Here is a 23249-nt window from a genome sequence, read left to right as displayed (position 1 = left end):
GCGTCCTCTGCCGGGGCCTGGCTGGAGCCGCCGGGCAGCATGGTGTTGCACCGGGAGGACGGTAGGTGCCTGCGCGCGCGCGCGGGTGTCTGGGACTCGTGGGCGCAGGACGGCGGCGGCGCGGGCTCGGGGGCGGCTCCTGCCCGGCCTCTTGGGACTGCTGGTGGCTGGCTCCCCGCGAGCTCCGGGGCTGGACGTGTGCGCGCGCGCACGTGGGTGTGTCGGGGGTGCTTCTGGGCTCCTCACCGGATAAGCAAGTCTCCCCGACCACCTGGAGATCGGCAGCCGCGTACACTTGGGCCAAGAACTTTTTTCTCACTGGCTCTTGGGCATCGCTGGCAACTGGAGTGCCTGTGTGACCCGAGCCGTGGGCTTCCCTGGCAATGCCAGTCTTTGGGCCTGTCTAGGTGGCTGCATGTCCCCCTTCTGCACCCTAATGCGGAAGGGCCCCCTCCCCATGCAGATGCCCAGAGAACTTGCTGGTGAGGATGCAGTCCCTCAGCCAAGACCTGGGGCCCAGGCCAGGGACTTTCTGACTACAGGATGAATGATACTTCCCCGTTCTTGAGGGCTGGGAAGGACACATGCCTTCAGTTCCCTCAGCCTGTGATGGGACGCACCTCGGTGACAGAGCAGGTGGGCCATATAGCCCAAAGCATCAGGTTCAACTAGAGGCAGATTTACCTTGAAGTTAATGAAGTTCGGGGTTCTCAAGGTCCTTCAGTTGCCAGGTCCCTGGTGGTAATTTTGCATTAGTAATCTTGTATTCCTTTTCTTGATCCCAAACCACAGTAAGCGTTGGTCCTCACAAAATCTGGATCCACTCCAGATCCAACTAGCACAGGACCTGCCGCCGGTCTCTTAGGAGAACTCACAGCTCTGGCTGCCTGTGGGCCATTCTCAGGGGCTGGGACAGGCTTTAGTGCCTGGAGAGTGAAGTGGTGGGGCTGGGGGCTGAGAAATTTGGGGTTAGGAGGCAGTAGTTGGTCTGAAGAGAAAGGGTCTGATTGGCCTTCCCCTCCAGTGCTGCTAGTCCCCGGTCCCCACTACCACCTCCCCTATGGTGATCAGTGGTCTGGGGTTTAGCACTGCAAGTCCTACAGCACAGCAAGCCTCTCCGTCTGGGTGCAAGCTCCCAACTTTCTTGACTTGCTGTGCGGGGGTGGACTGGCCTTCTTCAAGGGTACAGTAGACTGATTTTCTGGGGTGCACATTTGGCTTGGACCTCTAAAAGGCCTGACGATTTATGACTGCAGTTTCCCAGAATGCCCTTCTGGGCTGTCTAAACTGCAAAAGAGGGAAAGTTTGCGACTGTCACTTCACCACTCTGGCTGGGTGCAAATTCCTGTGCACCAGCTGCTTTTGTGTAGTAGCTGACAGGACAGGGCAGGGCAGGGCAGGGCGTTTGAACTTGGCCAGCGGGCATCCTATCCTGGCCGCACTGCAAAGGTGGTAGGTTCACTCTATCCCGTAAACTGTAGTGGCTACAGGGAAGGGGCCCTTGTCCCCCTGAACACCTCTCTGGGTCCAGCCTGTAACCCCATTTTGTAGACAGCTGCAGTGTGTTGAGAGCAGAGCCCTCAGGCTGAGGCACATCTGACAGCCACCGTGAAACGTTCTGGAATATCTAGTCTGCCCAGGCTCTCAGGCGCTGAGTCCTGCACCCACCCACTCCCCGACTCCCCAGTGCAGGAACCCTGCTCAGGACTTTCTGGCCAGGCGGAAGGACGTACTGCTGGGACCTGCCCAGAAATCTGTAAAGCATCCAGTAGCACCCCCTTTCTCCCCAAAATAACCTTGGGGACGGATCAGCTGGCTTCCCTCTGCTGCTCCCAGAGGCATTTCAAGGACATTTTTGAGCACTCTTGGCATGTAGAAGTGAGAGTACGTGCTCATCACCTGTGGAATGTGTTGAGTAAAAACTGTCTCTTCCAGCCCCAGGGGATCTGAGGATTCCACTCTGTTGTGGGTGTGTCCCTGGGCCTGCACTGAGGACAGCAAGGCAGTGAGAGTTACCTCAGAGCTAAGAAGGAGGCACCCAGTGAGGAAGGCTCATGTTTTCCTCTGTCAACTCTGCAGACTCCTTTCTAGCTGGGAGCTCAGGTCACCCAAGCCTGGGCCACTCTGTAATCCAGCTGTGGAGGCCCCTCTCTATATCATCTTGGAAGCACCCCGTTGTTGGCTAGGGGCAGAGAAAGCCAGTTGTGGGCACAAGCAGACCTTGTGGTGAATAGCACTCCTCCTGCTGACATGCCCTACTTGCTTCTGTAGCCCACTGCTCAGCACCCCAGGCTTGGGGCACAGGGCTCCTGACTCCCCCAAAGGATATCAGACATGTAGTTGCTAGTTGGGTACCTTGGGGGTTATGATGTTGGGGCAGAGAGGCTCAGGAGCAATAGACAAGAGAGTGGGCAAATGCGCCCCCGCCCCACACTGCCAGTTGAATCCTAGTTTGTGGGTCAGGCTCAGATCCTGAAAATGAGAAGCAGCCCCTGAAGATCACGGGTAAAGCTGTGGCCCTAAAGGAGCAAATGCCTGCAGGTAAAACAGAGGTTTCCGTAGCGAGAAGCTGGCCTTGCCAGGTCCTGTGCTTGCTATACCATCTGGCCCGCAGTGCAGCCCAGGGTGAGGGGCTGGCACCAAATGTGCGGGTAGCAGCAGTGCTGAAGCCTCCCTCGGACCTGGAGGGCACAGCTTTGGCTGCAGTGGCAGGGGAGAGATCAAGCTCGCGGTCCTGAGGGACACCGAGTCTGAGCAAAATGATATATTTAACATCAAATATACTCAAGGACTATTAGGATTAAGTATTCAAGATGAAGGGGAAAGCAAAACCCTCTGAGCTGCGAATGAGGCATCTCATTAGAAGCAGCTACTCTTCTGTTTCCTCAAAGCCTGACTTCCCTGCCTGGGAGAGAAGATGGGCTGTAGCACCCCCCACACACACACTTTCCACTCCTGTCAAGCCCTGGGACCTCCCCAAGTGTCAGGGGCAAGACACAGCCTCTGGGTCTTCTTGGTACCAGGTAATCCTCCCTCATTTTCCAGAGAAGCACAGTTTACAGAGTACACACACATACGTTGTCTTATCTAATAATGAGACAGCAACCTTATAGAGAGGAGGGTAGGTTGCCCCCTTGCCACTCAACCGAGGTCAGAGAAAGAAAGTGACGCCCCACCTTAATTGGAAGAGATGATGTAGAATCCCATGGTGACCCTTTGCCTCTCCAGGGACTTCTTTCCTTCTTGCCTGGGTCCAGTTCTCACAAGTGACTCCCAGGACCGAGTCACAGCATGTCTTTCTGGAGCCCCCCATGAGCTAGAGAACAATTATTTCCATCCTAGAGCTCTGTACTGTCTGGGTGGGGGACTCTTGGACTTTAAAGATAGGTGGCCTTCCTGGAGTAGGTGGCCTTCCTGGAGTAGGTAGCCTGGACACCAGGCCCAAGGCTCTGGGGAGAAGCAGGGTCCAGAAGAGATGAATAGTTCCGTCCTTCCTGTCTTATGAGTTACAAGGCAAGAATTCACAACTCAGTAACAGCAGCAGAAATCTTGATTTCAGTCACTGCTGTGTCCCCAGTGCCTGAGAATAGTGCTTGGCACATAATACATGCTCAATAAATATTTGTGGAAGGAGAAAAGCTTTTGAGGCCTTGCTGCACTTGCTCAGAGAGAAGCTGAGGCAAGCTCCCCCTTTCCATGGATCAGAATGCTCTTGGGGACATGCTGAGGTCAGGGGTGGTGCTGTAGGACTCACAGTAGGAGGTTTTGTGCCCCGCAGAGGGTTAACTTTGCCAAAAATCTGAAAACCAGCCAGAAATCCTGGACAGGTCTTGCAGGAGGGAAGGGAGGGATCAGGGAAACATCGCCCTTGTGAGCAAGCAGAAATTAAGACCAAAGGGTTGGGAGGAACAGTCCCGGGTCTTTCACTATACTGCTGGCAGACCAGGCCCTTAGAACCCCCGCGGAACCACGCGCAGAAATAGGGCCAAAAGACCTCCAGGTGGCGCTGCGGAGCCGGGCAGCCGCGCGTCTCCACTCCCCATTAACCCGGGAGGGAGGGGGGCCTCGGGAAATGTGTGCATTTATTCAGTAGCAGGAGTGCAAACCTCATACATTGAGGGAGAAAGGCAGCGGGAGGCGGCCGCCGAGATTCCCCCATCTCTTTGAATATAATTTTAGATTGAGATTCAGATTAAATCCGAGGGGAAAACACTTTATGAGGCTGAAAGCTGTGTCGTTGCCAGAGCCAGGGTTATGAGCTATCAAATGCAATTACATTAAGACAGATTATACTGGGCAAATTGAGCCATTTAGAAGGTGAGAATCAAAGAAACGGCTCTGATCCTCTCTTCCCTCTTGTCTCTCCCTCTCTCTCTCCCTCTCTCTCTCTAAATTGCAGTTCGTAGTTCCTTGCAATTCTGAGGCACAAAAGTAGGTGAGACTGCTTTTGTATCTGCGAAGTGCTTCACTCCTGAATGTAATTCTAGCTGAGTGCAATCTAGGTTAAGAGCCGGACAAGCGGGTAATTAGAGCCCGCTCGCTGCCTGCCCGAGGACCGACCGCCCCGCCAAGCGCGCCCGAGTCGGCGCCCTTCTCCCGGCCGAGCCGAGCTGCGGTTGGACACGGAGCGCCCGAGATGATGGTGCTGGACAAGGAGGACGGTAGGTGGCGGCCGGGGTCCTGACGCCCCCACCCCTCGCCCCCCGCCGCGGCGAGCAGGAACACACTCGGGATGGGGGCGCACACGCCGGCTCTGCGGGGGTTCCGGGCTGCGGGGGCAGCGGGACGGGTGGGGCGAGCAGCCCCGGGCTCCGGCCGCCTGCCGGGCGCGGGCCGTGTGTGCGCTGCGGGCCCCTAGGAGGCTCGGCTGCGGGGATCTGCGCGCCGCGGCGGTTCGCGTGGAGCGTTTGGTCTCGGCCGCTGCTCCTCTCCGCGCAGCCATCACCCTGCGCCGGCCGTGTAACCCGAGAGGCGCTGATCGCCGGACAAATCAGCGGCTTCCGGGAGAATCCGACTCCGGAGCTTGGGAGTGAGCGGAGCGCGGGAGCACAGCGCAAAGCTGGGGTGCCCCGCACGGGACGGGAAGGCCGGCTGGGCCCTCGGTGGGAGGGTGGGGGGAACAGCTGCCCGGGAGCGTGACTCGTGAGTAAGACGCCGCCTGGGTTGGCCCACGATCTCTGCCTCCCTGAGCGCCTAGCCCAGAGTTTGGCCCAGAGGAAGAAAGTGTCCCGCCGCCCGCCATCGGCGACAGCGGCATGGACCTTCCTTGGCCGGGAGCCTCGGTGCACCCGCAGAAGACCGCAAGGCCCAGAGGTCAGAGCACGGGAGCCCACGGCCACTGGAGATCCCTGGCAGGAGGCCCCACAAATCCCAGCGCCCTCCTGGCTGCGAGGGCCTTGTGGAAGTGTCGGAAGTATCCGAGACAGTGTCCGACCCAGTCCCCTTTCGGATAAAATGTAGCATGTGTTCTGTGACCAAAGATAGTCCCCTTGTGGCCAGAGAGTGACCGTTCCCTGGCAGTGGCCACTTGAGCCCTTTAGGTAAGGTTCCTGTTTTGTGGGTGCTATAAGAAAGCTGGACGTTATTGTGGATGCCCACGCTGAGAGGGTGGGTTCGCTGAGAGTCAGTGGGCATCCCGCACAGTGACTGGCCCCCACTGGGCCCGGCCCCTGCTGACCACCAGCACAGTGGTGTTCCTGACATAGTTGCTTGTGAAGATTTGAAGTGAAGTGACTCGCTCAAGGTCACACAGAATGTTGTTCACTCGGTTGCGGCCCTGTCCTACTGCCCCCGCCTACCTATACCTTCTGAGGCATCAGCAGGGGAGGGTCTTTAAAAGGTAGGGGATCCCTGGGGCTGGTAAGTTCTCTACATGCGTGTAGGAAGAGAGGAAAGCAGGGGAACTGAATGCTTCTACGCTGGCTTTTCTGCAAACTTCTATTCACGGACCTTGCCCTAGAGCCCATGTGGGCTATCAGAGGACTGGGCTGGTGCGGTTTTATATAGAATGAAAAGGGAAGACAGGGAGGGAGGAGAACTTAATTTAGTTCCTTTCATCACTAACCCCATGTTCCCTAGGGTCAGTCATGGCCATCTCTAGACTTCTTTTTCCCTCTCAGTAAAAAGGAAGAGCTTGTAGAAGCCAGTGCAAAGGGTCACCCTGTGGGGAGAATGTGGAAAGCAGAGTGCATCTTTCACTGATGTTATTCAGCGTGCTTGGCTCCCTGGGCCTAAATCAGAAATCCCAAAGACCCAAGCTCTGTACATGCGAGTCCTCAGGCCAGGGAGATGGTCCTATGCTACCAAGATGGCACCTCACCTCCAATGGCATCCACCTCCTGGAGATGGATCTCTGTCTAGGTCCCCTCCAATCCCTTGGGCTCTGTGATAATACTAAGCTGTTCAAATGAGCCCTGAGTAAGAATAGGTCTCTGAGCCTCCAAACTGCAGTGCCCCTGAGCCACCTGGGTGTTGTGCTTCCCTGGTCCCTGCCACAGCTGCAGAGGAGAGCTCAAGATGCCCCTTGGTTCCCAACCTGACCAGTCTAAATAGGCTGCTTGCTACCATTGACACTACTGGCTCCGGGGTCCATAATAGTATCAGAAAGGCAGGTGCCTGGAGTCCTGAGCAGCCAGGAATTCTTGTCCCAGCCAGCCTAGAGCTAACCCACAAGAGCATCCTTTCTACACAGTAATCTGAGCTCCACTCTCTGTTAGAGCTTAGCCTCCTGCAGTTCTAAGACCAGGAAGGTGGCATCTACAATGGGAGAGGGGGAAAAGGCTCACCTGCCCCTTCACACCCACTGCCTAACTTCTTCCTGTACACTTATGCCCTCCCAGCAGGTGGCCATCTGAGCTGGGTGGCAGCATTAGCCCCCTTGGTCCTAGGGGTGTGCTCTTCAGGCCTGCACACAGCACCCTTTGTCTGGCTGCAGCAGGGACTCAGGGCTCCTATTAGCCACCCCCAACGCCTTTCTCAACCTGATGGCATCTTGTCGGGAGAGGCTGGGGCTCCTTTGGTTGAAGTCAGGTCTGCCAGCCGCCGAGGACCAAAGCTCTCGCTCTGCTGGGCTGCAGGGCTTTCATGTTGCACTTCTGAAAGATAATAAAATATCAATCGTTTTGCCGTAGCAACGGGTTTAAGAGACTTTCTGAAGTATTGAATCGTCAAAAAAATTTTTTTTTGCTTTTAAGCACAGTGCATTATTAATAAAGTAATCCATTAGGTCGAGCAGTGAAGGGTCACCACAGAGACAGAAAGATCTGTTTTGCAAACGGTTAAACTTCAGGTTTTAAGATTAATTGCTTTCATTTGGACGCTTGCTCTTGGCCTAGCTATCTCCACTTTACTGGAACTCAGGGTCCGGGCTTTCTAAATGCTGCCGGGTCTGTCTGTCAGCGAAAGGGAGCCAAGCTCCAACTTTCCCGGAGACACAGCCCTTCTTCTCCTGGCACCTGAAACTTAGGCTGGCACCAGGCTATGGGCATTGGGAGAGACTTCAAGTCCCAGGGGAGCAAAGGGAGATACTGCCCTGAACCCTAAGAATCTATTAGGCCTGGATGTTGGTGAAGAAGCCCTTGAGGAGAGACAGATGGAACACTGGGAGCTTGGACCACAGGCACCTGGGCAGGAGAAGACATTGAGGGCACCCAGCTAGTGGTGGGTACTGGTGTGTTCTTGGTGTGTGGTGGAGAAAGGCTAGGTTGGGTATAAACTGCCTCTGGAAATGCCCAGCAGGACAGCTGCAGTGACCACAGGAAGCAGCCAGCAGATTGTGGAACTAAACACCAGACATGAGTCCTAGAGCATTTTTAATAAGTAAAGCATGCTTAAGGAGAGTGGAGCTGAGCTGAGAAGGACCAGACAGCGGTCTTCAATTGTTAATGACCCCTAGCAGCCCAGCCCCCACAGCTGACTTGGTTCATCAGAGAAGCCAGCACTTGGCTAGCTCAGGTACTGACCAGCCCCAGCTTGGGCACCGGCAGGACCTCCTGGGATATTTTAGTATGCACTGTACCACAGAGAGCCCTGGGGGCCTCTCCTGGCAGTGTGGCCTAATCCTTCTTGACTCTGGGGCAATGGGCCCTGATACTTACTGGGCCATGCTACACACCCCAGCCCATCACCAGGAAGGCAGAGCCCAGTAGGACTATTAAAGGCCTTGTAAGACTGGCAAGGTGGGGATCAGACCTAGCACTCACCTGGTGCCTAGAAAGGAGTTGTCTCCATCTGTACCTTCCATAACCCACCTCCTCTTTGCGGAGAATGAGGCGTCACAAATCTTGAAGAGCACATACAGCTGCTTCCCGTTCCTGCCCAAACTCAGCCAGGCAGAGTCGCTAAAGATGGGTCCCCCCGCCCCCTCCCAGAGTATTGGGTAAAGAGGCAGGTGTTTCTCTCAGTTCCCTGCTCTTCCATTCATTTGCCCACGCAGAGCACTAAGGGGGGGGGCAGGGAAACAACATAAATTGGTCTGTCGTCCAGAATCCATGTCTCGCTAATGTACCCAGATTAACTCAACTGTAAATTGTCTCCTTGGATGGTGGTGTCTTGCTAAAAGTTTCCCATATGATTCATGATTTGGATTGCTTTTAACGGCTATTGGCTAAGCAAGCCGGTGACTGTACAAGGTGATGCAATTGGCATTAGCGAGGGGAGGCACGGGAGCGTGTAATGCAGTCAATACTGCATTAACTACTGATGCCCAATTACAGGGAGCAGGAGAGAGCCTTTCAGGAGCATTAGGACTGGGGGAAGCTGAGATCACTGGCCGCTGCTCGCCTAAAAGCTTCACCCTTTGCATGCCAGGGCTCAGCGCCCGTGTGGCCTCTCACTTGGCCTCTGTGGCTGTGGGAGCTGCCTTTCTCTCTTGCTGTCTTTCTAAACGTGCCCCACAAAGACGCACAAGGAAACGTGCATTTTTCTAGAACTGACACCTCCCTCTCATCTCTCCTGAGAATAGATGCCCTACCTACCCCATGTCCTGGTAGTCAGACCAGGTGAAAATCCCACCCTCTCCCATTTAAGGAGCCTCTAAGCAGGCCCCATTTGTGAGCAGCACCTCGAGGAAGGCTACTTTGGTCTCCCCCGCTTGGGAGAGATGGTTGATTGTCAGTGAGCATTGGCGGCCGACCCTCGGTCATGGATGAAGGAGACAGGAGGTTCAGATACAGCCTGGCTGGGCTGCCAGCTCCAGGCAGTCCAAGCTGGGAAGTGGCTGTGGTTGGACAGGCTGGGCTGTCTTTGAGTAGAAGATAGATCTGTGGTGGTGTAGCTAGCGGGAGCTGGGGTAGGGAGTTGGGGTCCTGAGCAGCCATGAGCCCAGAGAGTTAGGGGCTCTTTCCAGAGGTGACAGAGCTGCCTCCATGTGCAGGGAGACCAAGGATGCTTTTTGAATTCATCTCCAGGACTATTGCCCGTCAAGAAAGCCCTGAGCAGGGATGTTAAGACGAGTGGAAGGAGTTAGGACAGAAGGAGCAGACAAGGACATGATGGGTGCTGCAAGTGCCAGGTATCCTAAGGCCTGCTGTCACTGCCGTCACCATGCTAAGCTACACAGGTGCACTTTGTCCACTGTGGGTTTGCTCGCTCAGTGTGGCAATTGCTTTGTCTTCATACCTTTGCCTCTATACTTCTCATCTCTGCAATGACCTCATCTAACTAGATTGCTATCAGCATTACATGAGACGCTGCCCATGTGCACACTTGATCAGCAGGAAGCTTGTCACTGTGTGAAGCAACATCGCTCCCCGTGCAGTTTCAGTATGATCTGACATAGCCCTGGGCCCAGGCCAGTGCCCTCCTTGTTCACTGCTGAGCACTGGACCTTCACCCTCCTTTCGTTCATCCGTGTCGCCCCTGGTCACTGTTGTCTGGGAGGCAAGCTGGCCTCGCTTCTCAGCACTGCCCAGATCCCCAAGGCAGGTAGCGTGGTAGCCTCCACGCTATTCTTTGCAAGTCCCTCAACACATGGGGGACAAAAGAAGGCAAGAGAATTGTCCAGGGTTACATGGAAGTTAGATTCCAGAGCTTCAGCATCTTTCTGGGTTCCATGCCCAGCTGCTGTGACATCTGCCCTGACTCTAAGACATTTGATGAGGTCATGAGGGGAAACTCAGCTGGCCGTCAGCAGTGTGGTTGGGTGTCCCAGTCACAGCCCTAGCTAGCCTACCAACAACCCAGGGAGTGGGGTTCCGTCCCAGTGTAGGTCTTCATGGAAGGACTGATGGGCACTAAGCTGTCCTAGAACTTTTGGACCACAGAAGCCCCAGAGGTGCATATGCCATGGAGTGCATTCTGACTCCTGCTTGTGTGACCTGTATGGAGTTGAAAAACATCGAGTCATGCAGAGTATCCTCCCACCCTGAGGCTCAGCTCCTCATGGTACTGCTAGTGAATTTTCCTGGCAGGTCTGTACTCAGGATGGGACCACACATGCAGTCAACATGTACTGGCTTGTGAGAGCTGATTTCATGCATCTCTTCCCAACTCTGAGTTCAGTGACATCTCATCAGTAGGTTTAAATCAGCCGTGGTGGATTGCATTCTTCTGGGGCTCTGGACCTATCCCTTTCTGTTCTGCCACCACCATCCTCCCATCCCACCTACCATCTGTCTCCTGGTGCTCATTACAATCAGGCTGAGCCAGCCTCTGCCACCCTGGCATTCTGCCTGGGACTGACTGCCACCTCTACCATCACACTAAGCTATGCATGTCTAATATGTCCACACGAGTTTGTGTTCCATGCAGACCTAGCATTTGCGACTCTACCTTTCCTCCTGTTGTCTCACTTGCATGGCATGCCCTTTCCCCTCTATTTGGCTAGCTAAGAATTACATCCACCTAGCAACAAGCTTGTCTGTCATTGGCTGGCATGCACTTATTTTGTGTTCTATAGCAGGAGCCACAGTGACTGATACAACTGGGGACAAATTAAAAGCAGGTGGTGTGAGAGAAGCAAGCAGGCTGGACTGCATTGCTGGGCCAGAGGTGCAGTGTGAAGGCCTACTAGATCCAGTCATTAGGTCCTATCTCCTGCCCCTTCCTCTGAAGATCAACTGTGCCCTGCTGTTTATAGTTGCAGTATGCTAGCATGGTTCAGAAGACCTGAGTTCTAGTCCCAGCTGAGTGCTGTGTGATTTCAGATAACTTACTGTGCCTCAGTTTTTCTCACCGCTACAATGAGAGCAACATCTAGCTGGCACCTACTATGCATGTATTCACTTGATATGCTAGGAAGCTTCTTGCTTATGTCTATTGACTTTGCCCTCTGCACAGTCACGGTCACTCTTAGGATTCAGCCTCTTGGTCTTTAGGGATCATGCAGTAGCTCTCATTTTACTGAACACTTTGCAGTGAGGCATTGCGTTCTGCATATGTGTCAGTAATTGCTGCATCACCAGCCGTCCCAAAACCCAGAGGCTCAAAACTACAAGCGTTTATTTAGCTCAGAAAATCTGTGGGTCAGTGATTTAGGCTGGGCTTGGCTGAGCATTTTTTCTCAGAGCAAGCAGCTGGACTCAGGCACACCTGGAGGATGGAGGATGGCTGCCCAGCTGGCCACTAGGATGACAGTACTGTGTGTCCCTTATCTAGCAGCCTCATCTGGCTTGTTCCCATGGCAGAGAAGGGTCTAGAGAGAGTGGAAGCATGCTTCTTGAGGTCATGGTTGGCATGGGCATGTTGTCACTTCTGCTGTGGTCCATCGGCCAGCATGAATCACAAAGCCAGCCCTTGGTCAAGGGATGGGGTGGCATATTCTACTCTTGAAGGTAGGAGGTGAAAAGTTATGTCACAAGGGGGACGATACAGGCAGGAGTGGAGATGGGGGCCATTTTTGTAATCAATCCACCATGCATCTTCTGTGTATGATCTCATTTAGTACCCAAAGCGACCTTAGGAAGAAGCTACTATTATTATCCTCATTTCACAGATGAGAAAACTGTAGTACAAAGAGCTTCTATATTGGTCTCAGGCCCCATAGCTGTCTAGTACCAGAACTCAGACAGTGACCGCAGAGTCGTGGGCTCTTTCTCTCTGCAGGCTCCCTTTTGTAGCGATCAGATTTGGGGTCTGGGGAGGACATTGGGTGGGTGGGAAGAATCTTTAAGAGGACAGCCTGGGGTGGAAGGGAGCTTGTTGTACGGGCAGTTTGTTGGAGCAGCTTCTCTCAGAGCTCTGCCCCATTCCTTCAAGAGCAATGAAGAGCAGCCTCCTCCTCCATAATGACCAGCCTCCTCTGCTTCTTGAAGCTTTTCCTCTCTGCCCTGCAAAGCCACTGGACAGATGGGAAGTGGGTGAAGCTTGGTGGTTAGCAGCGCTAACTTAAACCAGGCATATATTCAGATCCGGCCGGGTGGGAATCGATTCATTGGTTGGCCCTTCACCTCAAAACAGGGCGGTAAGTGGGCTGGTGAGAGGCCTGTGTACATTCATAAACCAGCTGATTGAAAAGCAATATTTCAGATAAATACAAGCCAGCGATCTATCAGTGGTTGTAATAAAACCCAGGCTTCAGGCTGTGATTTTATTTTGAAATAATAAGAATTGCTTGATTCTTTTTACTTGAGTTACCATGGTAATTCCGGCGTGGAGCAGTGTTATATTGATTTAGAAAGTGGACAGTAATATTTCTTTTGTGTTATTCTGTTTCTAGGCCCTGATTTCTAATTTCCACTTGGAGATTACTTTTATAAATTTCTTAAGTCCTTCCACTTTTTTTCCCCTCTCACAGTATAATTTTCCTCTCATACGCCGCTATGTTCTGAGCTTATTGGTTTGCTCTTATTTTAAATTAAACTTGCTGGTTTCAAATATTGAAATGACATCTTTGTCTGTGTCTGTACTTTGGTTTAGCAAAATATTACAGTCTGACGCTTTCTGCTTAATAATTTAAGGGAGGCATTCTGTCGGCCCTCACTGGGTACTGATAACTTATGACTCAACCAACACAGGCCTTAAACTCCTGACATTTTAATATTGTGTGGTGGGAGCGACCGCGCCTCCGCTTGGAGTCTTAGTGGAGAGAAATCCGTGTGGTACCCCAGAAGGGAGTTTTAATAATTCAGCTTTGCTGGTTGGCATGATGACTTGATAGAGACGGGGAGGGAGTCTCGCCTTTCCCAGACAAGTGGGAGCAGCGCTGGCCTGGGTGCCTGTGGCCCACAGCTGGTGCCCTGCTCCATCCCACCCTTTTCTCTGGGTCTTTCAGAACCCCCATCCCTGCAGACAGATTGAGCCTTCTGAGCATGATGAGGTGGGGCTGCCTGTGGGTGCCATAAGAATGTTTGAACTTGTTTCTCCGATTGTAAAACCAGTGGAGCTAGCAAGGGCATTGAGTCAGATAATTTGGGTTCAGATCTTGGCTTGTCCTGTGGATAGTGCAATTCCCCAGCCTTCCTTAGGGTTTTGATGAGAACAGGAAGTGGAGCCATTGCTTGGACATCACTGCTGATCCAGGCTGTGGGGCAGAGAGCTGTCTGCAGGGCGCCCACCATGGCCTGAGGACAGGTTCCCCAGTCCTGAGTGTGCAGGCCATTGTACCCTACGTGTGTGGGCCAGTGTGATGGTGTGTTGTAATGCTGGGTAACAAATAACTTTAGCGCTTACCACAGTACACACTATTCTCTCATTTCTGTGGGACAGGAACTGGGGACGGCTCCGCCAGATCCTCTGAGTTTCTCACAGGCTGTAATCAAGGTGTCTGCCTGGGCTGCAGTTCCATCTCTAGATTCCTCTGGAGAAGGAGCTGCTTTTAAGCTCTCTCATTTGACTGCTGTCAGGACACAGTTTCTCATGGGCTGCCAGACCAGGGGCCTCAATTCTTTGCAGGCTGCCCTGGCTTCCGTGTGGCACGGATTTCTCCAACATGGCAGCTTGCTTTCTTAAAGCCATCAAGAGAGTATCTGCTCATGAGAAGGAAGTCACAGTCTTATAACCTAGTCACAGCTGAGACGCTCCATCAGTTTTGCTATGTTTTCTTCCTTGGAAGCAGGTCGATGGGTCTAGCCCACGTTAGAGGAAACGGGGTGGCTTATATGAAGGGCCTGAATACCAGGAGACAGGGGATTATTGGGGTTGGCTTAGAAACTGACCGGTCATGAGAGGCCAGCCTCTAGAGTATCATCTCAGGCTCCAGGTGACCAGCAGGGTAGCTGCCCCCAAAGAGCACTAAGTTACCAGCTCTATCCCCATTCCCAAGAGCATTGCTTCTTAAGGCCACAGATGTCTTCAAGCCACAATTTTTAGAGGAATACGTTGTGCCCAGAGAGGGAAAAACACTTGCCTGGAATATCCCCAGCAAGTTGGCGTGTGACAGAGTTCGCAGGATGAGGTCCATGCCTGCCATGAGCCTTGAGAAGTGGTGATAAAGACATTCCCAAGTCGTCATGGCCCTGGTGGTGAGAGGGGATGAAAGGATGACACTGTGTGTGTGTGTGTCTTTGATTCTTTTATTCGTAGATGGTAAGTGTGCCATGGCTAGTAGCTATCCAGTGGGACCCATTGGCCCAGGGCCTCTCTGTATCTCTGCAGTGACCAGACTCTTGGAGGAGGTGGGATTGACCCTTCTTGAGCCAGCCTTCCTGAAACCATTGACTGAAGGCCTCTATTCCCCCTGGGTGTTGCTAGGTGAGCTGGAGACTGCTGATAGGCAAGGTAGCCTGGAAGGAGGCAGCTTCACAGTTCCTTGGGAGGGAGCAGAGCTCCTGTGTGTGGGATATCCCCAGCAAGTAAATTGTCCAGGGAACATGAGGCTGGGAGCCAGAGCTCCTGCAGCCACAGCCTGGGTCTACCACCGGCTCGAAGTGTGTCTCTGGGAAGATCCCTTCTCTTCACTGTCTTGATTTCCCCATTTATATTGCCAGAGTGGCTGGCTGCTTTGGTACCTGGTGCTGCTGTGGTGGAAAGGGCACCCATGGAAAGTTCTTCCTCTTTCCTCAGTCTCCTGGAAGCAGGAGACTCAGATTCCCAGGTGAGAGTGTTTGTGCCCGTGGCCCTTTACACTTGGGGAAGTCCCCTTGTCCCTGACATTACCTATTAGAGTCTGAATAAGAGGCCAAGGGGTCCCCTGGAGCAGTCCCTAAGCTTTATGGTTGCGGGTGACGTCACAGACCCAGGCTAAGAGCACAGCGGTCACCTTCCTCCTTTCCTGGCCAGTGAAACCGAGGCCCCCAATGTTATATGATTCCTGCTCAGCTGAGTGTCTGCCTCTGAGATATTTTCTGAGCTGAAAAGTCTGGGGCCCAGCAGAGGCTGTCTGCAACCAACTGGGGGCCCCAGGGCTGTACCCCACCTCTTTACCTGTCAGTTGAGTGCTGTCTCTTCCAGGCAGCTGTGTTCCCCCAGAGAGAAGCCATTTCCCATGTGTGAGGCCTCTTGTTGGTAGGGGAGGGGCCCTGGGGGCCAGTACGCAGTGGGCAGGGCTCCCTGGGGCACCTCGTTCCAACCTGGCACCTCACCCAAGCACAGAGAGCAATGTTTTCACCTGCCTTTTCCCCCAAGGATGTTTTTACCCTACGCTTTGATCCTCAGTGTGCTTTATCGAATCAGCGCAAAAATGTACCTTATACATGAGAATAATATCTCATTAGTACTATCAAGAATGCAAAAAGAAAAGGATCCAGGAAAAACTTAAAATTGGTTGACATAATTAACACAAAGTAAAACTGGCAACAGTTAAGACTGCACCTGGTAAAATATGTTATTGACTAAAAATTGACAGAAGAATCAAATCTTTCTGACAAAATTTAGATCTACAGAAGTTGGCTCCGAAAACATTTTCTGGTAAAAATAATTGGCACAAAAGAAATCTCAAGAGTGGCAAAAGCTCTAATTTGTGAGATACGAGCTGAGCCAAAAACTGATCCTGAACCAAATAGTCACTTAAAAATTTTAAAATAATTGATCCCAATAAAAATAGTCCCAATAAAACAAAAAGGGGCAGAGGAAGAAATGGTTTTATACTATGGAATAGAAAAATGATCTTAATGATGAGGTTTATTAGAACTCTTTTCTTGATGCAAAATCTGCAGTGTTGGAATAATTTTTATTAAAATACAAGTGTTGGGACCAGCTCCTAATAAGAGATGCTTAGCAAATATTTGTTGACTGATGAATGATGAATGAATGAATGAGTTAACAGGTGAAGGGGCACAGAAAGGGTTGAAAGGATTCCTTTGTTCTAGAGAGCATAGGTGACACTGCTGGGGTGGTGGTTGGGGTAGGCAGGCCACACAGCACAGAGCTGCATAGGTCATGCATAACCGTGGGGGGTTTGTGCTAAGATCAGAGAGAAGGTCTTTAGACAGAAGTAAGACTTAAGGTCTTTGGGCTACTCTGTGGAGAATAATTTGGGACAAGTAGACCTAGAAGCAGAGAAAGTATGCTGTGTTGACGGTGGGGAGGGGCTTCCTCTTCAGCTTTATAAGTGCCTATTCCTTACCATCTCTAGCTCAGACTGCTGCAGCTCCTCCCTGCCTCCTTCAGTTGCCTTCTGAACATGCAGTCTGGGCCTATAGAGGAAGGGGTGGGGAGGGATGGGAATTGGTCAGAGGGAGCCAGTCGGAGCCTCCCCCAAGAGGAGAGAACCCCCAAGATCGCTGGCCCAGACCATAGCAGATTTGGAATCTTTAGAATTCTTTTAAAAATTCCCTAAGGTCATGACTAATGACTGCAGAGGTGGTTTGCTTTATGACTTGGGAGCTAAGGGGACTTAAGACTAATTTTGTCATCAAGGAGAATAAGCATGGGTCTGTCAGACCCATGTTTATTTTTTAGAATATTTCTATTGCTGAATTACTAATTTTAATTCTATGAGTTTTATTATATTAAACAATAAGTGTTTGACAGGAAAGAAATCACAAAAATAAAATATTGCATTTTTAATATCTATTGAGTGTTTGTAAAAAAGAGTCAAAATTTTCAAAATTGACTGTATTTTGGTGTACCAAGTTGAAAAAAGAACAACACAAATAAATTCTTGTATGAACTACAATGAAAATACCAATAGCACTTTACAAAAAAAATCCTTACTTGAATTACCACACCTAAGGCAGCCTGCACACACGACAACAGCATGTTCCCTACACACGTGTCACTTATGCTGACAGCACATGTGTCTTGCTTTCCTGGCCTTTTTGTAAGATATACTTGACATCTCAGTGGTCTTGCTGTTTTGTCAGGACATTCTTATTATGTTACACAGTGTATAGTTAATAGGAACATAAAATATCAATAAAATAAAGTACTAAATTCTTAATATGTATTAGGCATTTAGAATAAACATCAACATTTTCACTTCAGTTGTGTACTTGCTTACAAAACCTGAAAGATATCATCAGAAATAAATTCTTATATGAACTATAATGAAAATACCAATAGAATTCTACCACAAAAATAAGCTTTGCTTCAACTGTCACACCCAAAGCAGTCTTTACACATGACAACTTCATGTTCCATGCACGTGTCTTGCTCACAGTGACAGCACGTGTGCTCAGCTTTCCTTTCCTATGTGGAAGTCTTGTCACCTCTCTTCTTTTCCTGTCTGGTCAGGCACTTCCTACTATATTGTATGACATGCACTTAGCAGGAAAATAAGATATCAATAAAATAAAATACCAAGTATCACTTACACTGTTAGCACATATGTTTTGTTTTCCAGTACTGTCTTGTAGGGTACAGTTGACATCTTTTTTTGGTTCTCTGTTGTCGTAGTAGGTCTTTGTGATGCTGTGCCTGCCTATTCACCTGTCAGCTCACTAGTGTCCTCCATAATTTTTTTGCATAGTTCCCCAGGCAGAAACATTTTGTTTTTCCTCTGCTGTAAATGAAATCTTACGAGCTTCTGTCCCAGTCCTCTAAGAAAATTTCTCCATGGTATTTTGCACTTGTTATTTTCTTTGTAAGCTATCAAATTATTTATGCTACACATGTTTAGGATTGAATAAAATATAACCACTGGTCAATGCTTTGTGTTTCAGATGACATCATAGTGGCCGCATAGCTCATCAACAACATCCACTCCACTTTTGGCTTTATTGTGGAAAGTTTCTATCTCAGCTTTCCATTTTGTCAAGGTTTTCTATCAATATTTCTGTCATGGTGAAATGTTAGCATCAGCAGTACCAGTTTGTTTTTCTTTGTCATACATGACGCCATGTTATATCTTTCTGAAATCCAAAGATTATACTATGTACTTCCCTGTTTTGGAATTGCAACGTTTCATTTGGAATTTCTGCTTTGTTCCTATGTACGGTTCCTGCACTGGTCAACTTGTGCTCTGTTAGCAAGTGTAACATCAGTTGGAAATGAGTAAACCAGTTGTCCAATGTCACATTCTGATTAGTCTGAGAGATGGGAGCAACAAGTCTGTTCACAATATCACTCGATTTATTACTATATGAATGAGGACCTGATGGCTGAATTCCAGGATAAATGTCTAAACTGAAAGCATGATATCTTTGCATCTACAAGGGCATGACGTTTTATGCTATATTTTGACCCGTCACTTTTCCATAAGTGTTTTACATTCCTGTGATCAGCATGGGAAATTACTGCTAAGGACAGCAGACCTTTGAATGCTTTAAGTTCAGCTGGTGAGGTATCATGATAAATACATTTTTAATATGGCTAGTGGTACATAGAGAATGTTTTACTTGCATTTCAGCCTTTGTGTATTACATAGCGTCTTGAGGCATTTGTCTATTACAATTTCCAACACTGACTGGTATTCTGTCCAGTAGGTTTCTCCCCTGCCAAGATCTTCACTGTATTTTCGGATGCAGTTCTAACATTGGATTGTTTCATTTGTTGTGTTGCCATTTTCTTTTTTCCGGTACCGGGAATCGAACTCACGACCTTGCGCTTGCCAGGCAGGCACTGTGCCGCTGAGCTAAATCCCCAGCCCCCTTGTGTGGCCTTTTGGTAGCATTTCATCTAGTCAAATATTTACTAACATTGCTGTTTTCTTCATTGTCAGGGAGGTCTGCATTCCCTGTGTCTGTATCAGCCGATTCTTGCTCCATTTCACTGTCACAGGAGCTTTGGCTCACATGGCCAATGTCAGAGTTGTCTTCGTCATCATCATCATCATCACCATCCACCCACATCACTCTTCTGTTATGAAAGCATGTATTTTACCATAATGGATCATCTTCATCATCTGATGATTCACTTTTGACCTCCTCCAAAACTTGCAAATCTGGTTTTTCATGTGCCATTATACCGAATTGGGCTACTTCTACCAGAAAAATCAAAGAAAACTTTTTTTTATAAACCTTGGAGTGGTGTGGGTCTATTGGACCCTCTGTAATGCTCAGGCAAATATATGCAAAACCAGTTAGCCACAGCATAAGGTGGGTACAAATCCCATTTTATCACTCTCGGGCATGTGCCTACCACTTGCCACTCATACCAAGGAGGTAAACACATAGATTGCTTCCTGTGTCCCTCAGGGAAAGATACGGAGATGCACAGTTGGCTCCTGTTATGCTAAAATACAAATTTACAGTAGAAGAGTAAGGAATGGGTCCACTGGGCCCAGTCTTATATGTAGCAAGTGTGGATTGTGATTCTCATCCTACTCTGCTGTCTCCTGACTGTGAGATCTTAGACAAATGTTCTACTACCAACTGCTGTATGACCCTTGGAAAAACGCTGAACTGCTCTGGGCCTCAGGTTCCTCACGCATAAATTAAAGCCCAGAACCTCCACCCTGCCGCCTATTCAGGAAAATGAGACACTCTCGTTGTTTTGGGTGGGTGGTTCTGGGTGGTCCTGGGTGGTGCTGTGCTCACTTGAGGGATTATTGGTGAGAAGACAATGGCTGCATAAGATGAAGAGCCCTGTGTCACCTATCCCTGCCCCTCATTATCCCTCAGAAGTCTCCGGAGCTTTGGAAGAGGAATATGGAGAAGTTAGGGAGAAGTAGCCCTAAAGGGCAGCTTCCTGTGACCACGCCATTGTGAGTCCATGGAGACCCACTGAACCAGCCTCCCGTCTAAAACATGGGCGTGTGAGGCTGGTCTGTGTCTGCTGAGATGAGCATTGCCGCTCTCAGCCTGACCCCAGTCTTTCCCCTGGTACTGGGCAGGTGGATATATGCTCTGCCACGGTATGCTGCTGCTTCTGCTAGACAGGGTCCTTCGTCTCTTTCAGTCACCCTCTTAGACTAGCCATAAAAGGATAGCATCTCTTGCGTGGGCACAATGCTCTCTCTGTCCAAAGGCATCCCGGTCACCTTCCTTCCTGGCCTCATGCTCCAGATATGAGCTTGTACATCTTTCCCCAGGCCAAGCTCACAGGCCCTGGGAAAGGGCAGCATTCTGCCCCTGGCCTCCATTCTTCCCCCATTCACCCCATTATGTCCGTCCTTTCGTGTCCTTGTGGTGCCCAGTATAAGAAAGGCTCAAAGTCCTCTCTGAAAGAGAAACCCCTCCCCCAGGGAGGGCACTTTGTGTAGAGAGGGCATCAGCTCTGACTGATGCAGAAATTTCAACAGAGAACTGAGAAGACAAAACATAGATATGGTGGCGAAAGCGAATGGGCCAGAGAAGAGCAAATGGGTCCTGTAGGGTCTGAGTCTCCTGGGGTGCAGGGCTGGAAAGATGGCTGGATTCAAGTGTTGGGTGGGGGAGGGAAGCCCCCACAGTGGGGACTGTGGAGTGCTTTCCTCCCTGCAGAGCAGCCGGCAGGAGCTAGGGTTTCTCCTGTTCTCAAGGGAATATTTAATCATTGCTTGTTTTGTTACATAACAGCTTTATTGAGATATAATTTGCATATCACAAAATTAACTTTTTTAAAACATAAAATCTAGTAGCTTTTAATACATTCTCCAAGTTGTACAATCGCCATCATTTTCTAATTTGAGAACATTTTCATCACTTCAGAAAGAAACCCTGTACCCATTAGCAGTCACTCCCAGTCCTCCCTCCCTGGAAACCACTAATCTACTTTCTGTCTCTATGGATTTGTCTATTCTGGGCATTTCATATAAATGGAATCACACAATATGTGATTTCTGTATCTGACATCTTTCCTAGCATAATGTTTTCAAGGTTCACCGTGTTGTAGCATATGTCACTACTTCATTCTTTTTTATGGTCAAATAATATTCCCTTATATGTATATACCATATTTTCTTTATCCGTTGTGTTTTGGTGTTTTGGTGTTTTGGTTGTTTCTAGCTTTTCATTATTATGAATGATGCCGGCAGAACATTCATATGTAAGTTTTTGTGTAAACCTATATTTTCCTTTCTCTGAGATGTATACTTAGGAGCAGAATTGCTAGATCAGGTGAAAATTCTTAGTTTAGGGATTTTTGATTTTAAAATCAAATGAAGAGTGCTAGAGTGTTTGGGAGAGAACAATCCTTGGTTGTCTGAGATTCTGGAAGGGAAATGATTCATATCCTAGTGTTTGCTAGGTTCCTGGAGTTCCATGGAACCTTGGGTAGGTTTGTTCCCTTGTTGGCTTCAGTTTTCCAATCTGTGAAATGGGGTTTACCTCAAGGACTTCTGAAAAGTAAGTACTTCTGTATTGTGTTAAGGGTCGCAAAGCACTCTGCTCACATTAGCTGCTTTCGGTTTTTCACCCTGTAGTTTGTGTGTTATTGCTGTAGTTATCCTGACGAAGAAGTTGAGGCTCAGAGGCTAAAGGACTTGACCAAGTTTACTCTGTTGATCAATGTCAGAGCCTGAACTTGAATGAAGACATGTGAGAATCCAAGCTGAACCCCTGCCTCAGATGTGTCTGAGGGCAAGACAAGGCCTTGCCTAAGCAGCCACTGTGTTCTCTGCCCCATCCTGGACATGGGAATTCGGGGTCCAGGCATGGCTACATGAGGGCCCCAGGGCCAAACATGCTATCGAAGCAGAAAAAATGTCTTTGCAAAAGTCTGCTTTTTTAGCTGTGGGACTTTAACTAAGTTGTTCCACCTTTTTGAGTCTCAATTTCCCCATCCATAAAACTGAAGCAGTAATTACGTCACACAGCCCTGGAAAGTCTTTGGTGAGATGTTCACAGAAAGTGCCAGGCACAGAGAACGCAGTAGGTAGAAGGTTCCAGAATGTGCAAGGAGGGGTGAGGAGGTCACCAGCATTGCAACCATCATGGCTTGGCTTCTGCTGCTCAGAGCAAGCTTGAAGGCGCACTCTCACTCCAAGCCGCAGGAAGGGGAGCAGAAGGTGAAGGTTCCCCAGACCGGCCCAGTGTTTTCTAGCCTGGAGCTGCTCAGACTAGGAGGGGCTGGCAGGTCCCCAGTGACCTCTGTCCAGAGGAGAGTTGTGGACAGCCCCTGCTGATACCCAGAATCCTCACCCCTGCCCGCCTGCAGCTGCTAGAGAGGGGGGCTTGCATGACTGCCTCTGTTAGCCCGAGTGGCAATAAAACACTTTAAATTTATTGTGACATTTGGATTTAATTAAAAAGTACACACTTAGGGAAGTAGAACATAATGGGGAGAGAGGCAGGGTGGCTTTTCCCCTCCTTTCTTCCCCAAACTAATTAGCGTTGTATTTTAAATTGTTTATGTGCCACTAATCATCGTAATAAATCATTTATACTGAAAAAGACACACTCGGCTGTGCCTGCCGCGCGGGTTCCGCTTGCCGGGCTCTATCGTGAACAAATTGATCTGGAAGTGAATTTATTAACCACTGGGGAAGAAATCATTAGTGCTTTCTTTAAACATTCCCCAGGTACGCTTTATTGCCGCAGTTTATGCTGTAACTAAAAGGAGCATTACCAGGCCCATGTTGTAATTTCCTTGCAAAGTCTGCAGCCCACTCCCAAGGAAGGGAGAGGGTGGGGCTAGGAGTTGCAGCCTCCTCTCCACTGTATGGTCCAGGGACCCCAGCCTCCTTTCCCAAAGGGGCTCCCTGCAAAGCTTGTGCAGGACCAAGGCCTTGGTGCTCCATCCTGATGTCTCTCCTGCAGAATGCCTCGCAGGCCCTTGTAATTCTGGCTCAGGAGTTGGTCTAAAGTTGAGCAGTGGCCTGAGGTATAGAAAATTAAGGGACGGGGATGCTGCGGGGTCCCTGGGGTTAGAGAAGCTTGTGCTAGACTAGCCTCCCTCCCCAGAGACTGATAAGACATCAGCTATGAGTTTGTTGTTGGCTGCAAGAACAATGTGGCTTCACAGGGACCCAGGCAGGAGCAGAGGTCCCCCACTGGGGCCACCTGGAGCATCCCCTGTTGGCCGAAGCCTCCAGGGCCTTCCTCTGCAGGTCTTCTCCAGAGGTTGGCCAGATC

At 50.0% G+C, this 23249-nt stretch overlaps 1 protein-coding gene across 5 annotated transcripts in view; it reads left to right on the top strand.

Annotated features, from left to right (window-relative positions):
* Lmo1 (LIM domain only 1 (rhombotin 1)) overlaps positions 1 to 23249 on the top strand; it is a 50824-nt gene that overhangs the window by 10876 nt on the left and 16699 nt on the right. The window contains exons 1-2 of one of the 5 annotated variants that reach the window (XM_005380218.1): positions 1 to 61; positions 4400 to 4661. The exons of 2 other annotated variants lie outside the window; for them this stretch is intronic. In XM_005380218.1, the coding sequence (XP_005380275.1) occupies positions 4637 to 4661 (25 nt within the window). In that variant the 5' untranslated portion in view covers positions 1 to 61; positions 4400 to 4636. Of the gene's footprint in view, positions 62 to 4091; positions 4662 to 23249 lie in introns of those variants that run through there. 2 more of the 5 variants (XM_005380219.1, XM_013511707.1) reach the window with 2 other exon arrangements.

This window comes from Chinchilla lanigera, unplaced genomic scaffold (assembly GCF_000276665.1).
Source record: "Chinchilla lanigera isolate Chin_1 unplaced genomic scaffold, ChiLan1.0 scaffold00013, whole genome shotgun sequence".
NCBI lineage: Eukaryota > Metazoa > Chordata > Mammalia > Rodentia > Chinchillidae > Chinchilla > Chinchilla lanigera.
The sequence above is the reverse complement of the archived record's forward strand: the minus strand, read 5'-3'. Positions and strand labels throughout refer to the sequence as shown.